Genomic DNA, 18,478 nt, shown 5'->3' on the forward strand with positions numbered 1-18,478 from the left:
ATCGGGGTCTTATAAAGTGATACAATCTTCCTTTGCAAGAAGCTGATCATTATTTGCATTACCTTTATTTTTTTTAACACTGTCTTTATTAATTTTAGTAGCTTTTAACATGTACAAATGAAATCAAAACAAAACATGCAAAACTGTAGTAATAATAATAATAATGAATAAAAATAAAAATGGACAGAAAAAAAAAGACAATAAATAAAAAATAATAATAAAAATATACAAAGATATAAGTAATGCATGAACTTGCGCATACAATATAATGGTACATCATTAACAACCACGGTATATCAATAGCAGATAATACAAGTTATACAGAGAAAAGAGTTATATCAGCTTCCTTCAGGAAACCTACAAAGGGATCCCAAATTCTGAAAACCTTTTCAGATTTTTCCTTGACTATTTAAGTAAATTTTCTTTTAAAGCCAAACAATAAAATAATTCCCGCAACCATTGTCCAATATGCGGGCTTTCTGTAATTTTCCAAAAACAAGCTATTATAAGTTGTGCATGTAATAAACAGAAAGTAAACAGTTTCTTATCTGAACTAGTTTAAGTGCTTGTAATAAGACAAATATTTAGAATACACAGTTTTGAACATTTGGGTATATCCGGTTTTAATACTATAGATTAAAAGTTTAGAATTTTCTCCCAAAAATGTTCAACCAAAGGACTCTTAAGCAATGATATAGAGTTCCTATCTCTTTATTGCACTTTACACATTGATCAGGAATGCTTGGATTAAATTTGTGAAGTAATTCTGGAGTTATGTACATATGTCTCATATTCCATTTATATTGCAGAACTTGACATGTATTACCTTTATTATTATATTTAATCCAGCGGTTCATTCCGCAGTGGTAAGCCCAGATTTATAAAGGGGCTAAGCCGAAAAGAAAATGATTGAATGAATTATATTTAATCAGCAGCCTCTGCAGACAGCCTGAAATGTGTTTACAGCAGTTTGGATATTTGAAATAATGCTGTTTGTTTATAATGTAAGATTGCAGTGTTATTTACAAAGATTCCCTATGCGTGACATACACCCATGCTCAATAGCATCTGCAGAGACTGTAAGTTAAAGGCTAATACTAATGTTGTAAATACTGTTTAGCTTTTCGCACCGGCTCATCGCTTTAATTTACAAGATTAAAGTGTATTGTCAGGAGACACAGGTATTCAATTGGTTTTGACTCTCAAACAGACAGTAGCTGTATTAGCTTTTGTTTAATGAATCACCAAGGATCACAGATTTAGCTAACATCTTTTTAAATGTTCTGTTGTGCAGTCTCTTACATTGTGGATGGCTTTTATGCGAGTAAAGCAACATGAATTAAACAAACTTTCATCTCTTTACAGTTTTGTTTACTACTAAGCCATATTCATGATATACTGACTGTATATACAGGGTTTTTTGTAATTTAACATGTATAACTCTGTATTGTTATATGTTCAGGGAAACCGAACAGGGCCAGGAAGGAAGAAAGATGAGCTGGAAAGAGATTCCAGGACCGTTACAAGGAGAGTAAGTGACATTTTTACCTGTAATACATTTTATATAGACACTGTTTGGTGTCTGGATCTGTAACTCTGCCTTCCTCTGTGTTTCTAAGGGATTACATGTGATCTAAAGCTGTATTTAAAAACACTTCACGGACATTTTTACTCTCTTACATTTTTTTTTTTCATGTTTGTCCTGCAGCGGTCAGGATGTTGTCAGCATTCTTCAGCTTGTGCAGAACCTGATGCATGGAGATGATGAAGAGCAGGGTCACCGGTAGGTCACAACATTACTTTTAATCCTGAAGCCAAGAAGCAAATCCTTTGGCACTGTTTTTAAATTATGAACTTCTGTTTAAAACGTTTAAGGTTGGTTAGATGTGTTTTTGCTTTTTAAATAAAATTTAAATAATGTTTTTTTTCAGCAAGGATTAATTTAAAATAATTAAAAGTAACATTTAAAGATGTTATGATGTTTATTATGTTTATATTATTTTGTTTAAAAATAATGATCTTCTTTTGATTTGTTTTATTGATTAAAACATTTATTACAAAAATATTATGCATCTACTGTTTCCAGTTGAAAATGTAGCGTTCTAGCTGCTGGAGAATGTGTGGGGAAAAAGTAGCTAATCACTGTCATGTTTTTGGGATTGTCTGAAATTAACTTCATACTGGAAAGAGATTAAAATACATTTAGACACCATTTTTGAAGTAGAAATTGCTTTCACTTGTGAATCTTTATATTTAGCTATTATAAATTCAGATGGATGAATTAATAAAGACAAGAAACTGTTATTTATTTTCTTGGTAGCTAAAAAAGAAATTACTGATTAAAATTAGAGTCACCTACAGTTAAAGTATGGATTGATACAGGGCCCACTATATGCAGTTGAAGTCAGAATTATTACCCCTCTTCGATTTTTTTTTCTGTGTGTATCTTTAACAGAACACGAAAATTTTCACAGTATGTCTGACAATATTTTTTTTCTGGAGAAAGTCTTCGGCTTGAATAAAAGCAGATTTTAGTTTTTTAATTTTTAACGACAAAATGATTAGCTCCTTTAAGCTATATATTTTTCGATAGTCTACAGAACAAACCATCATTATACAATAACTAGCCTAATTACCCTAACCTTACTAATTAACCTAATTAACCTAGTTAAGCCTTTAAATGTCACTTTAAGTTGTATAGAAATGTCTTGTAAAACATTTAGTAAAATATTGTTTACTGTCATCATTACAATTTTTATGTTTAGAAATGTGTTGAAGAAATCTTCTCTATGATAAACAGAAATTGGGGGAAAAAATGAACAGGGGGGCTAATAATTCGGGGGTGGGGGGGCTAATAATTCTGACTTCAACTGTGTGTCATTTTTGTCATTAAGAACACAAACTGAACTTTTTTCTAATTTGGAGTAAATGGATTGAGTATATTTCACCAATGTGCTCTTGAATTGTAATTTTTAAATGTAATTTTATGTGTCTAAATTATATCTTTTCTTCTTTAAAGGTAATCTTCAAAAGGATTTATAGCTCCCCATGTTTTACGGTTTATAGTTGTTGTTGTTAAAGGAAAAACAAAAGCGTTTGCAAGATCTGTAAATCTCTATTTATTATAGATAATGTAAGTTATTCATGTATTTTCTTTTGTAAACTTAAAAAAGAAAGAAAATTTGGTGTTAACATCACAGTAATACAATAAATAGTAATACAATACATCATAAGTATTTAGGAAAAACATTTTTTAAATTCTAATATATCTTATTTTTTCCCTTTTGTTTGAGCAGAATCTTTCACAGATGCAACAGAAATGGCCCCATAAATGTTTGAATAGTGCTTTAAGTAAATTATTTCAAACTACTTTTTGTAAATGTAAAAGAAAAACTTAAAATACATATTTGAATCAATATTTTAAATTTATTATAGGGGGTAAAATAACCTTGATTTCTTTCAGTCAAAACTCAACAGCATTTTTTAAGCAGACCATTTGTCAATTTTTGCAAAACAAAGCTCTAAAGTACAATAATTTTGATTTAAATTGGGTAAAAATCAAATCAATTACTCATGGGAATGAACCGCCTCAATCACTTATAAAATAAAACAAATTTTCCGCAAACACAAACCTGGTAAACAAAAAAAGTTTTCAAGTTATACACATTTCCAAGAAAACCAAATGGAAAAGTCTCAGAGTAGTTGTAGTTAGGTCTTTTGTACTCAATAAGCAGATCTATGGTAATTTCGCTTATTTTGTTGCATTGTCTACAGGTTGACACTACAGCAGAGCAGCTCCATTATAAGGCACTGAGAGCATGTGTTAAACTCACTGTATGTTGTCATAAACATTAAAACGTGTGTGTGTTTAGCAGGATGCAGTTTGTCGGAGAGCAGGGACACATGGCTCTGTTAGGACACAGTCTGGCCGCATATATTTCTGTCCTGGAGCGAGAGCGATTGAGAAAACTGACCACCCGCATCCTGTCAGACACCACTCTCTGGCTCTGCAGGCTTTTCAGGTATATGAGGTTTTGTGGTTTCGGTGGGAGATTTTCCTTTCCCAGGTTTATAAGCACTTTTTTGGTAATTTAAAGTTGATAGGATGATAGATTTAAGGCTGAATAAGAGGACAATGGAACTCTTTGTTTCTACACTGTTATAATAATTTGATATAAACTTTTTTGAATGATGCTATTAAGCAAATAATAATGTCCATGGCCTAATATATTTGTCCTTTTTTAAAAATTAATAATAACAAAAAGTTATCAAATGTTTAATTAGTTTTAATTAGTTTGGATTGGTTTTTAATTTACATTTTACATTTTTTCTTGCCATGAACATAGCCTTGGTTGCTGACAAATACATCCATTTTCATTAATGTTTAGTTTTTTTCTTGTTTTAATTTTTTTAGTTTAGTTTTAAGTATTTACTCTAGTAAATTGTATGTCTTAAATGTGTAGTTTAGTATATATGTCTATTTAGCATACTTGGCTTTAGTGTATACATTTTTCATTTCAGCGTTGTTTGTTTTATTAATGGTTTGGTGTCATTTTTATTTTTACATTTTCATTGTAAATGTAATGATATAAAACTATGTTACTTTTATATTTATAGTTTTTATAATTTAGTACAATGTAGTTTCTATTACATTTATATTTAAAATTTTAGTTTTTATAATTTTAACGTTAAACTAAATAAAATTAGTGCTTTGTGCATATCATCTAGCTGAAATATTTTAATTATTTATTAAATTATTATTATTTTTATTATTATTAGTTGATACCATTAATAATTAATTGTATATTATGATATTTCATATTAATTTTAGTTTATTTATTTAATGTCTGAAGAGTTTTTTTTTATAGAATCTTCTCTGGAAACTAAGAAAAAATAAGTTAATAATTCATGCAAATTTCTGTTTTATTTGATTATTTTTTATTTATTTTATTTTTAATTAATTCATTAAACAACACTGTTATTGCTAGTATTAAGCATTATAATGTTGATTTATGAAAGCGTATTTATCATTTCTGTTCTTTTCCTAGATATGAAAATGGCTCTGCATATTTCCATGAAGATGACCGCGAGGGGCTGCTGAAGGTGTGTCGGCTGGTGATGAACACTCACTATGAGGACTTCACCACTGAGGGCTTCACAGCGCTCAGCTCCAAACATCCCGTCATCTACCAAAGTGCTGCATGCAGACCTGGCCTGGGACAACATCTCTGCAGTCAGGTACAGTACAATGTCTCACATTATTGCATGATACTACAAAATGGGTTGTTTGCTAATGTTTGCATTAATGTTTACATTTGCATTAGTGTGTAGACAACTTTGCTATGTTTGCTTTTCAGCTAGGGCTTCCTCTGTCTTGCCTTTGTGTTGTGCCCTGTAACACCATGTTTGGCTCCTTGCACCAAATGGTAGGAATTTTTTCCTTTGCTAAATAATTGGAGTTATTATACACTGTTATACTACTATTTACTACTATTAACTGTTCAAAAGTTAATTTTAAGATTTAAAAAAAATGTAAAAATAAAACATTTCAGTCTTGAGTGTCAGATAATCTTCCAGAATTCTGTTGGATAACAATATTTTGTTGGAAACATGATACATTTTTTAACAATAATATGATATAGTTAAGGTTTGTATATTTCTTTTTTCATTTTAAAAATGCCTAAAGTTTGAGTAATTTTGTGTGTGTTATTATTTTTTAATGTCTGTATATTTTTAACATTGTTCTTTTAACTGAATTTTGAGGTTTTATGTCATTTTTAATCAAAACTAAATGAAAATAATACATTTTTCCATTGGTAACTAGATAAAATCAAATAAGTGAGAGTTTACAGTGACAGTTGAGATCAGAATTATTAGCCCTCATGTTAAATTTGAATTATTTTATATATTTTCCCCCAATTTCTGTTTAACAAAGAATTTATTTCAACGCATTTTTAAACATACAAATTTCTAATAACTGATTTATTCTATCTTTCAATGATGACAGTACATAATATTTTACAAGATATTTTTCAAGATACTAGTCATGGTTAATAATGGTTTGTTTTGCAGACAATTGAAAAAAAATTCTTAAGGACTAATAATATTGACCTTAAAATTGTTTTTTAAAAAATTAAAACTGCTTTTATTCTAGCCGAAATAAGACTTTCTCCAGAAGAAAAAAATATTATAGGAATTACTGTGAAAAAATCCTTGCTCTTTTAAACATTGTCTGGGAAATATTTGAAAAAAAAAAAAAGAAAAAAAAAATGTTCAGGAGGGCTAATCATTTTGACTTCAACTGTGTATTTTAATAATAATTTTTCTGTTTACTTTACTAAATATATTTCATTTGTGGTTTTAGTTGGCTAGAAATAAACCTGGTATTTTCACAGGATGTTGCGTTGCTTGACAAGCTTGTCAAAGATGATCGCGATTCTGGCAAGCTTCCTCTTCTGTTGATAGCGAACGCTGGTCAGTTCAGCATTCATCTCTATTCATTCAAGCAGTTTAGCTTTTTAAAGCGTTTGTTGATTTTTCAGGTGATCATTACAATTCATTTAATCCATCAGGAACACCAGGTGCCGGTCACACAGACAAACTCAGTCGACTGAAGGAGCTCTGCGTGCAGTACAACATGTGGCTCCATGTCGAAGGGTTGGTATCAGCTCAGCCTCTTGTGATATTTTCAGTCTTGAAAAAATTAGGAGACTTGTTCATAATTTAAACTATCTCTGGATATATTAGGTATGACTTGAAGTTGTTTTATTTTTTAAAAGCTCTGGTATCATTTCATCCAAATTTCAAATAAAAACATTGTTATTAAGAGAATTTGTTTTTAAAAACTGACATTTAGTCAGAATAACTCTTGTAAATATTACTTATTTCATCAAATATTGATTTCTTACATTTTAATAATAATACATTGTGTTGTATAAACATGACTGAAAACATAACACCTTTGGTTATTTTATGCAAAAGTATCTGAATAACTATTAAAACACATAACTACAACTATAAATATAAATTGTAAATCCAACAAAACTGAAAAATTTGAGAAGCCTCTTAGTTTTTAATATTTAATTGTGTTTTAAATTGAATTTCTGTCTTTTATTCAGGGTTAATTTGGCAACACTTGTTCTTGGTCAGGTCTCCTCCACTGTCACGGTATGTTGTGTGCTTGTGGGTGTGTTTTAGCACTGATGTAGATGTGTTTAGTTCCTGTTGTCAAGAATGTGTTCTTGTTTTCTTGTTTTTGGTATTAAGGCAGCGACCAAGTGTGACAGTATGACTTTAACCCCGGGCCCGTGGTTGGGTCTTCCAGCTGTGCCCGCTGTCACTCTATACAGACATGAGGATCCAGCTCTGGTAAGTGGAACCATTAATATGGGCAAAGAGCTTATAATGACCAAGAGACGACACTCAATAGAACGTTCCATTGCAACAGCAGCGCCCAGCAACAGACCCGGATTCCGCCATTTTGAAGTGAAAGCGATCGGCTGTCCATTGAATCTCATTGCTGTCGCGATGGCAAGCAGCTGCTTTGTTTATTTTATTAATTTATTTATAAAGCGCATTAAAGCTGAGATTTCATCTGAAAGACTACAATAATACACTTACTATCACAGTCATTACCCCTTTTAATAGTTTAATTTACAGACCTCTAATATGCTGTTGTTCAATTGGAATTTTCATTCCAAAAGGGCTGCCGTGCCATCTAGTGGCTGTTTCCAAAATTCCACTAGAGTGTCGCCTCTTGGTGATTCTTTGCTCTTTGATACGGGTAACAATTATCCTTTTCAGCACACAGAATTATATCTAGATGCGATATTCCTGTCATTGGCTCTTTACAGTTCAGATTGAATTTTTTAGTGTTTATTTTCAAGCAACCATGTTAATCTGTCATGGCTTAGATAATGCTCAAATGATTTGCTCCTTTGTTTGTCAACACTTTACAATAAGGTTCTGTTTGTTAATATTAGTTATTACATGACTCTCTGGAATACTTGATTTTGATTGGTCAATCACAATTTTTGAAGGTATGTTTTTCGAAGATGACTGCTTGTATCTAGGGATTTCCCGATCAGGTTTTTTTGCTCTGAAGTCTGAGTCATTTGATTTTGAGTATCTACCGATTCCGAAACCAGATCCGATACTTCTATAATACATGAAAAAATAATAAAGAAGCGCGAAGAAACAGATCCAGGATGTTCCTTATTTTTATTCAATTCACCTTATTTTAACTTTCAACAACTCTTTGGATTTTAGTGCAACATTAAATAATAAAAAAATATATATTATAACTAATATAAATATATATTGCACCTGAACTTAAAATACCCAACAGGAAACCCCAAGTTTATATATCTCACAGTTTCTATAGCAATGTTGTCGTCATCAACCTTATAATACCTCCAGACTGCAGACATACTCACGCTTTTCGCTTCAAGCTGCTTCTGTGTTCTACTTTGCCGGCATTGAACCATTAGCATCTCTGCAACAAAGTGATGTCATGCCGCATGTGTTGCTATTTGTGTGATGTCAAGAAAGAGGTCTAACTCTGTGCCACCGCATAATAGATGTGTTAAAAAATAATGAGAATATACGAGTCCTGATAAGGAAGTAACATCTAATTCCAATCGAGTATAAAACCCGGTGATCGGGCCCGATTTCTGATCATGTGATCGGATCTGGACATTCCTACTTATAACAAAATTAATAACACATGGTCATTTAAGTACAAATATGAATAATCTATTATAAACCATAAGGGAATACATTCATATCCATATTTGTATGCCTATATTCTACACTGCTGTTTTTACCGTTTGCCATCATTTGGCAACTTAATAACAAGTAGGTTAGTTTATGCTGCATTCAGGTGTTTTCACTTCTGGAAACTTTTCATTTAATAAAAGAGCTGAATTGTTAAAGCCCAGATTATTGTTTTGTGTTTAATTGTTTAGTTTTGTGGCAAGTAGCCATGAAAAAAGTAAGATAATACCTATCTAGGTGGTTGATTGCACAGAATAAAACCTTAAGTCTTATACTGAAGCCTGTCATGCTTAATTCTGCAAGAACAACCAGCTAGATGTACATTATTCCTTACTTAAACTAAACTGACAATGAAACTTGTTTTTATTGTCATTTATTCCTCTTAGACAAGGTGAAAAGTTTTAGTCAGTTTTTAATGACTTATTCAAATCAAAGTTGTAACTGTTTTGTTTAATTGACCTAATAATCAAAAAGAAGTTAAACCATATTTTTCAACTAACATTTAAGGAAAAGTGCACCCAAAAACCTAAATTACCTCATAATTTATTTTTCTCATGTGTTTTAAACATTTATGAGTTTCTTCTATTAAAGTCAATAAGTGCCAGCACCCAGCATTTTTCAAAATATCTTCTTTTGTGTTCAACAGAAGAAAGAAACTCAAACAGATTTTGAGTAAGTGAAGGGGAGTATATAATGACAGAAATGTCTTTTTGGATGAGCTATCCCTTCAATTCAACTACTGTAAATAATGTAGCCATTTCTCACTGTTTATGTAAATGCATTATCTAACTTACCAATGAGCCCTTACTGTAAAGTGTTGCCTATTGTCGTATGCAATCCTTTTACAATTTAATAGATTTGGGCCATTTGTTTTGTCTGAATATTTGTGTACAGTAAAGCAATACACAAAATATAGAGGTCTTTTACCCGTTTAAGTTTATTTTTTTTTTGCAGCTCATGTTACTACAGGGTATCCACATGGTCTTAAAAAGTCTTGAAATGTCTGAAATTTCAAAAACAAAATTTTAGGCCTTAAAGTCCTAAATCCACTGTAATATTTTCTTGTAGGTCTTAAATCATTTTAAACAGGTCTTCATTTTCCTTTTTTTCATGTGAAGCTACCCAATCGATCAAACGCATATCCAATTGCCAACAGTTTAACTCAAACAGCAAAACTGTTCATAACTAATATTATAAGAGTCTGTTGTCCATACATTTAGCTTCTAAAGAGGTATTTTTAAAGTTATGTTGAAATAAATTGCATGTATACAACTAAGGTTTGCTTGTTTTGACACATAATTCCAAATATGTGGTTAAGAAATAACGAATGAGATTTTTTCCTACTCTATATAAGTCTGAAAGTTCACTCTTCATGGTTTTAAAAAGGTCCTAAATTTGACTTGTAAAACCTACAGAAACCTTGCAGTATCTTTTAAAGATTGTATTTCATGAAGAAAAGCTTGTTGCAACAAGGAAACGTGATGCTGTCATATGCTTAATTGTGGGCAAAAAATGTGTAAATACCTGATGCAGTTTGTCCTCCCTGTCTGTTGGGGTCAGTCTCTGGCCGCAGGTTTGACTTCCAGTCAGCCTGTGGAGAAGCTTCGGGCTCTTCCTCTCTGGCTGTCCCTTCAGTACCTTGGGCATGATGGGATTGTTGAGAGGATTAAACACGCTTCGCAGCTAGTGAGTATCCTGCCAACTTCATTTAGATAATCCGATACACTGTACTGTGCTTAAAGTACCTTAAACACACCAAGATTTACTCTGACCCGGTTGGGAATTGATCTGTTTGCCTGTAGAGTCAACAGCTGTTGGAACATTTGAAGACACTTGCTTCAATCAAAACCTCGGTAGGTGGATTTACAGTATCTGGATTCATTCAGCTGTGAATTAGTACAGAGTCGTTTAGTTACACAACAGTCCTCACAAATAATCAAAAAGCTATTTATATATTTCCTTTGTTCTGAGCAGGTGATTTTCAGGTGTAGTTCACCCAAAGTTCACAATTCAGGCTTTACTCACATCATGTTTCTCAAAAAAACCATTTGACTTTTTTTTCTTTATACTTTCTGCAAGAAATGTTTTGATAAATGTGTTTGTGTATATGTATTTATATTTATTGTGCTTGCATGTATAATGAAATAATATGGAAACTGGAGTATGAAACTGAATGCAAGAATTAATAGTGTGGTTTTTCTGTATTGTTGATAGCACAGACTCCAAAATATTAATATTAATTAATTTAAAAGTTATAGAATGTTTTTCAAACATCCAATATTATGCTGTGGAAAATAATACACTATAATAATGTTTCATGGAAGAATTATTTAAAAGCATTATTTAAATTTTTATCATATGGTTTTTAATTACTGAAGTGCATTTTCTTTTAGTGAAATCTAGTATTATATTTCAAATAAAACTGCAAAAATAAAATGTAAACATTGAGTGAAAACTTAAATAATTTGACAAACTGATATAAAATAAGTTTATATGAAGAGTTCAGATGTAAAACCCTTTAAATCCATCAGACCTCTTTTCTTGTACGTGAGCATTTTCTATCAGGCACCTATAATTAGGTTTGAAGGTTTCATTTTATATGTAATAAAGTTTATTAGCTGGTAAATAAAATACCTTTTTTTTCAGTAATGTCACTTAAGACAAATGTTTGGTTTTTAACAAGGTAAAAATTGTTAAAACCAGCTAAATCCACTTGTGCTTTTTTTTGCAAAAACCTCTAAATCCACCTATTGGGACAAGACAGTGTAATTAGTTCAAAATCACTAAAGATGCAATTAGAAATTATTTTACCAAACATAAAACACATTACACAAACCAACAAAAAATGTATAAATTTATCAATTAAGTGGCGATTCATTCCTTTGTGATTAAACCAGGGAAAAAGCTGAAGGAAAATGAATGAATGAAATCTGTCAAGTAAGTGCATTAATCAATAACATCAAAACTGACATGAATTAAATCTGAACAATCTGTTGTCATTGCTGATATTTGGGGTTTTGATTTAATGTAAGTAGAGCAATGTAAACATTCTAAGCTAAGCTTGGTAGATTCAAATAATGTAGTGTAAAAACATTGTGAAACATCAATATCTGTGCATTCTCCGTTAATATAAAAAGCTTAACAGACGTTTAGGTAATATGAAGTAATATAAATAATGATTAGTTTTATATATTTTGTATTTATCTTTTAAAAAAATAGCTTACATAAGCAAATAAAACACAAGGTGGGCCTACTGGGCAAATAGGGGATGTCTAGATAATTTTAGAAGCTGTCATTCATTCATTCTCGCCATACTCAAGGTCTTGGTCTCTTGTTTATCCTCATAGCATCCGCGTGGGAAAAAAAGAACTTCTTTCATGAAATAGAGTTGTCGTTTAATGTATAGTAAATATAGTAAGACTCATTCAAAGTAGCGTCACTGCGCAAAAAACATTATAAATGCAACTTACACTTCCGACTGTACATTGTGGTATTTTTTCTTATAGTGCTGAGAGTTCTGAGGTAAGGGACATTTTCATTTGCCATTCACTGACAGTCAGACAGGCTCATCTAGTTCATCAAACTCCATCTTTTAAAATTGAAATTAAAAACGGAATAAAACAAATATGTCTCCTCATAAAAGCCAGCGTATCCACGCGCTTCACTGAAAACGCATGAATCGATTCACACCTTCTGATTGGTTCTCGGGATATAGCGGCTTTTGCTGTCAAAACTCTTCATACATTATGAACTCTTCATACATTAAATCTGAACTCTTCATACATTAAATTTTAGAACCAAATGAATGCTACAAAATTTTATTAAATGTTAATAAAAAAAAATGTTAATAAAAAAGTGTCACTTAACAATATTATATTCCTAAATTAAAATAGAAAAATATTAAATACAGAATTAGGAAAAAAATGAATTATTCAGAACATTAATGAATGCTGTATAAGTATTATTAACATAAAATTGCCTTTTGAAGACAAACAATGAATAAGTCTACTAGCTCTCTTGAATCGAATAAGATTCTCTTGTTATGCTTTTTCCATTTTGGAGCTTGACGGCACCAGTTTCCATTCACTTTTATTATATCTAAGCCTATTATATCTATATATTCAGCTTATTTCATGGAAGAAAGTCAGTCAAATAAGGTTGGAAAAAACTGGAGATGAGGAAATTATGGTAATGCCATTGCATCTTCAGACTTTTAAAATCAGTCAATAGAGAGCTGCAGCTGAATCCCTAAAGACTAATTCATGGCTGGATCCTCAGTTCTTTGCATTAAATCTTAAATTTAAGTATAATATTAAAAAAAATCAATTGATATGAATTAATTTTAACCCAGTGGTTGGATTTGTCCATTTTTTTATTAGCTAGATTAAGAAAGTTAGAGGTAAAAGGTCAATGTTCAAAACAACTTAAATAATTACTTGTTATACAAATACAAAATGATTCATGAAGCATGCGAAAAAATGTAAACCAATTTTTTTTAGACGTATTGTAAACTTTAAAAGTCTAAGCTAGCTTGTCTAATATCATTTAATATTTAGTGTCTGCATGATATGACTTATAAATTATCAAGGCTTTTAATGTTTGTTCCACTGTGGGCTCTGATAAACAGGCCAACAAGAGACCATTACTAGTATTATTCCTTTTTGCTTTACAAATGCCTCACTAAAATGTCTACAAACCCTTAATCTGAACCAAGATCAGATAAAAGCAGTGAAAATTGTTTGGCGTTTTACCACTGGAGGTGATCTGAGTTAACTTGCGCATTCTGTTGAATTTTTTGACCTTATACAGATCAGATCATTGAATTTATGTCAATTTATGTCAATTTGATATGTGATATGATTCAACAAGAAGTTTCGAAGCTACATGAAGCAGTGCCTTGAAAGTAGCCGTTACTAGTTTACATTGTAGACCAAAATGTTCACGTATCATAGTTTATCACACACCTTACTTTACTCATGAATTAATTAATTTATAGCGCCCTTTGGAAATTCTTGTGAAATTCAACTTTGAATTTGTCTTCTAGGTTATTGCATCACAGCTGCAACGCGTTTTATCCCCATGCTAATATATGTCAACTGTAAAACTGACTTTAATAGATATTATTATTATTATTATTTGCTGCTTTTTCACATTTAGTCTCTCTCAGTGTATCAGTGGCCCACATTTTTCCAAGAGTCTCGGCTAAAACCTTAAAAGCAAACCCCTTTGTTCTGTGTCGCCACCATTAGGATATCCTTGACAGTGAGGTGTCTCTCCTCGAGGCTTTGCGCATGGTAAAGAGCAGAGTGTTTTCATCATGTATATGTTGGCGGTGTGGTTTGTGACCGTCAGCAATGTGTGCAGCTCTTCCACTGTATATACATAGTTTGGTAGTGAGCGTGGGTGCCTTGGTTTCAGGATGTGGTGTCTCATTCCCGGGTCCCTCCCATCTCCGGGGGCTCGCTGCGGGACGTGCTGGGCTCTCTAATACTCTCTATTGTAGGTGGGACCAACCCTCTGCCTGCTTGATCCCACTCCACTCCTTCCTTCTCCCTTTCACTCGCGCTGTTTCTCCACTGTTCCCTCCCTCACCATGTCCACCCATAAGTGCTGGTGCTCTGCCTGTAGGCTTTTATCCCTGTAAAGGCCTGCCAGCGCTACAGGCATGTGCAACTACATTTAGAAAATTGTCACTTCACAGAGCTTGATGACTCGCTGGGCATCAATGCTGGACCTGGCTTCGGACCGATGAAGCGGCAGCATGGGAAATGACTCTTTAGAATGGCCTTTGTGAGAGATGGAGCAAATTTAATTGGGGATGTTCCTATGTGTTATACTAACACTTGTCTGTTTTTTAAAGCAATGTTAGATTTGTTGGATGTACGACTATATAGTAGAGATGCTGCACGATTCTCGATAAAGTGAGAATCATTATTTCTGATTTAAAATAATCACATTTATACGGTGGCCGAGAGAGCTTAACGTGCTGCTGTTTAAGAAAACGTTTGCAATTACAAAAAATGCCAGCAAATTAAGAAAACGTGCTGCAAATCCTCACAATGCATGCACATAAAAAAAACACGCTACATTTTCTCACAGCACAAACATATTACGAAAATTGCTGCATTTTCTCACAACACTTGCAAAAACATTAAAACACAACAGAATGTTTCATGTGGACCCAAACATGTGACAGATGCTTTTGTGCGTTACCATTGCTCAGTGCAGTTGTTTATTTTAACATCTTGATTCCCTTGCCTTTAGTATTTATTAGCCTAAATAACCATAACTTAAATAGTTAGATCTGTCACATTTTAAAGTTCCCTTAAAACATTTCTGCTGTGTTCCAAGCTTGACAGTATTGTGAGAAAATTACGCACATTTTATTAATTTGTTTGCGTTGTGAGAAAACAGCGATTGCGTTGTAAGAAAATGCAGAGTATTTTATTCATTTGTTTGCGTTGGGAGAAAATGCAGCAGTTGCGTTGTGACAATGCTGCATGTTTTATGAATTTGTTTACGTTGTGAGAAGATGCAGCGCTTGTGTGGGGAAAAAATGCAGCACGTTTTAATAATTTGTTTGCATTGTGAGAAAATGCAGCACGTTTTATTAATTTGTTTGCATTGTGAGAATATAGCGCTTGCGCTGTGGAAAAAATGCAGAGCATTTTATGAATTTGTTTGCGTTGTGAGAAAATGCAGCGCGTTTTATTAATTAGTTTGCGTTGTGAGAAAATGCAGCGCATTTTATGAATTTGTTAGCGTTGTGAGAAAATGTCAGCGCAATTTCGTAATTTCTTTGTGTTGTGAGAAAATGCAGCGCAATTTCGTAATTTCTTTGTGTTGTGAGAATGCAGCGCATTTTATTAAGTTGTTTGCGTTGTGAAAAAATGCAACGCGTTTTATGAATTCACTTGCGTTGTGAGAATGCAGGCCATTTTATGAATTTGTTTGCGTTGTGAAAATGCAGTGCGTTTTTGGATTTTGCTTGCATTGTGAGAAACTGCAGTGCTTTTTATTAATTTGTTTGCATAGTGGGAATACATTGCTTCCGTTGTGAAAAAAATGCTACACGTTTTATAAATTTGTTTGCGTTGTGAAAAAATGGCAGCCCGTTTTCGTAATTTGTTTGTGTTGCAAGAGTGCAGCGCGTTTTATGAATGTGTTGTCAGAAAATGGAAGCGCGTTTTATTAATTTGTTTGCATTGTGAGAAAATGCAGTGCATTTTTTAAAAATGTGTATGTGTTGTGAGGATTTGCAGCACACCTGCTGTCAAACGAATGAAGGTCTTTTCTCAATTTGCTGATGTTTTTTTTTTTTAATTGCATGTTTTCATAAATTGCAGCATGTTAAGCTCTCACATTTTGCTTTCATAATCCAATATAAATAAAGTAATCCAATGACAGCTCCCGATACCTCCGCCCCTTCCGCTACATGGGCAAAGCTGCGATCGTTGTTGCACTTAGTATTTTTAGAGTTTTTTTTTTTTTTAAATGCACTACTTGCACTATTTATACTACAAAATGGTGAAGAGTGCATAAGTATGCGATTTGAGTATCTTGTGTGTGTTTTTTTTAAACATTTTTAACATTATTATTAACTGAATAAAGAGTTCAGTGAATCATAAAACCTTAGTGTCAATGATGCAATTAATATAATAAAGACTTGTTTTGTCGCTGGATGAAATAACAGTTTTGAATAAATCTCTTAAATGGCTTATTTATAACAATAATGATTTTTAAACAAATCTCTGTAATGAATCAATTCAGTGACTCACTCAGACACTTCTTGTTGCATTACTGAATGAGTCTGTATTTTTGAATGAATCTCCTGAATTGATTTAGTCAAAAACGTCACTTGTTTTGCTAGTAATGATTCAGATGGATGGTTTGTCATTTAAATGATTCAAACTCCCTCTTTAAACTCGCTTCATTATAAGATGAATCGCAATTTCAATTTTTTTTTTATTTCAATGGCTTTTCAAGAGGATTAAAGTACATGAATCAACATAAATTTTTGTAAATACAGTTAATCGTGCAGCTCTACTACATAGCCTAAACAGGATCTTTAGCACAGTGTTTGTTTAATGATTTTAAGCAGTATCTTATTCAAAACAAATCTTAAAGGGCTTAGGGCAGAAACAATTCAAATAATTTTAGGGATTCACTTCCTCAATGTCTATGGTGGCTAAATGTACAGTACATGTTCAAGAAAATGCCCATTAATCATGAAGGAAACATTAGAAATAATGTTTTAGTAATAATTTAGTATTAATATTATTGCTAAATATTTAGTAATAATAAAAATAATGGGCTTTTCTTAGGCTTTCGTAATTGAAACAAAGGTTCCAGCATCCACACAGACATTCCAGCAGCACTAATGCATGACTTTAGGTCATGTGACACATTGTCCAGATTGACCTGTCAAACCAGAAGCTAGCAAGCAAAAGCCTCTCCATGACATTGCATCATAACATTTTAACACTAAACCAGTTTTCACAGTAATGTGTTAGTGCTCACAGCATGACATTAAGGCCTCCTTTAGTGAATGTACAGACGTGCCACTGGTGTTTTGAGACCCTGTCCCCACCCTCTGTGTCTCTCTTGTGTTTCTAGGTGGAGGATGAACTCAATTCTCCAGTGGTGGTGTTCAGGTTTTCACATGAAAACAGTGCTCGTAAGTTTCCTTCTTTTTTTTGTGTGTGTGGGACAAATACATAAATAAGTTTATATCAATCTTTTAGTGGATATTTAGGATTAGAAGCATTTGAAGATGTATCGAAAGACTCTTTTTAAGAATTACAGTGCAGCCCCGAAGTATTAATTGATTGTATTTTAAAATAATATTTATATTTTGCCATCAAGTTGTGCCCATTTGTCAGCAAGATGACCCTAATCATTTAAAATGAATAGAAATTAATTATAATATTATTAATAATAATTCTGTAGTTTCATTCTTACATAAATAATACATGTGAAGCTGAATGGCAGTGGAACAATATTTCACCATTATTCTAACAATTTTCACAATTCTTAAAGTAGATCCTGTACTTGTTTCAGGATATCTATGGAGTCTTAAACTAAAAAACAAAATTGTAGGCCTTAAAAGTCTTAAATTCACTGAAATATTGTGTTATTGTGTTCTTAAATCGTTTTAAACTGTCTGTGCCCATGTAAAGCTACCAATCAGGTTAACACCCATGGAGTCACTAACATTCCCCTCTCAATAAAAAGTTTTAACAAAAGTTTATTTATTAACTCCATTTACCAATATAGTTTAATTATCTTCCTTACAATAACATTTGTTTTTAATGTTTTTTTTTTCTGGTTTAACTGAGCCATTGGAACAAATCCTTCATGTTTAGCCATGTGCAAGTCTGAAACGTCATTTATAATGGTCTAAAAAGGTTTAGATTTGACTAGTAGAAACCCTGTTTTGAAAATGCTTTTAATGTAAATAAAATTACTTTTGTAAATTTGAGGCTTTTTCTCATCTCTGACCCAAATATTTGAGAAATATTTATGCTTTGATCCAGAAGGGTTGTGTTCACTCGAAAGTGAAAGTTAAAGTAAATGTATTCATACAGATGAAGGCAAATTTTTGAGGGACAGCATTTGTTTGTTCTGTAGTTTGGTATAAAAAAATCTTAGGGGGGCTATTAATATTGACCTTAAAATATTTTCAAAAGAATTAAAAACTAAA

At 32.2% G+C, this 18,478-nt stretch overlaps 1 protein-coding gene across 13 annotated transcripts in view; it reads left to right on the forward strand.

Annotated features, from left to right (window-relative positions):
* The window catches only part of pdxdc1 (pyridoxal-dependent decarboxylase domain containing 1), a 38,452-nt gene that overhangs the window by 11,767 nt on the left and 8,207 nt on the right, over nucleotides 1-18,478 (forward strand). For 2 of the 13 annotated variants that reach the window (XM_073939565.1, XM_073939561.1), the window contains exons 3-15: nucleotides 1,463-1,531; nucleotides 1,709-1,783; nucleotides 3,876-4,022; nucleotides 5,049-5,238; nucleotides 5,358-5,426; nucleotides 6,396-6,474; nucleotides 6,573-6,657; nucleotides 7,119-7,167; nucleotides 7,267-7,368; nucleotides 10,336-10,461; nucleotides 10,578-10,628; nucleotides 14,025-14,069; nucleotides 17,392-17,452. In XM_073939565.1, the coding sequence (XP_073795666.1) occupies nucleotides 1,463-1,531; nucleotides 1,709-1,783; nucleotides 3,876-4,022; nucleotides 5,049-5,238; nucleotides 5,358-5,426; nucleotides 6,396-6,474; nucleotides 6,573-6,657; nucleotides 7,119-7,167; nucleotides 7,267-7,368; nucleotides 10,336-10,461; nucleotides 10,578-10,628; nucleotides 14,025-14,069; nucleotides 17,392-17,452 (1,148 nt within the window). Of the gene's footprint in view, nucleotides 1-1,462; nucleotides 1,532-1,708; nucleotides 1,784-3,872; nucleotides 4,023-5,048; nucleotides 5,239-5,357; nucleotides 5,427-6,395; nucleotides 6,475-6,572; nucleotides 6,658-7,118; nucleotides 7,168-7,266; nucleotides 7,369-10,335; nucleotides 10,462-10,577; nucleotides 10,629-14,024; nucleotides 14,275-17,391; nucleotides 17,453-18,478 lie in introns of all 13 variants that reach the window. The other 11 variants (XM_073939562.1, XM_009299622.5, XM_068216690.1 and 8 more) reach the window with 6 other exon arrangements.

This window comes from Danio rerio, chromosome 3 (assembly GCF_049306965.1).
Source record: "Danio rerio strain Tuebingen ecotype United States chromosome 3, GRCz12tu, whole genome shotgun sequence".
NCBI classification, from domain to species: Eukaryota; Metazoa; Chordata; class Actinopteri; order Cypriniformes; family Danionidae; genus Danio; species Danio rerio.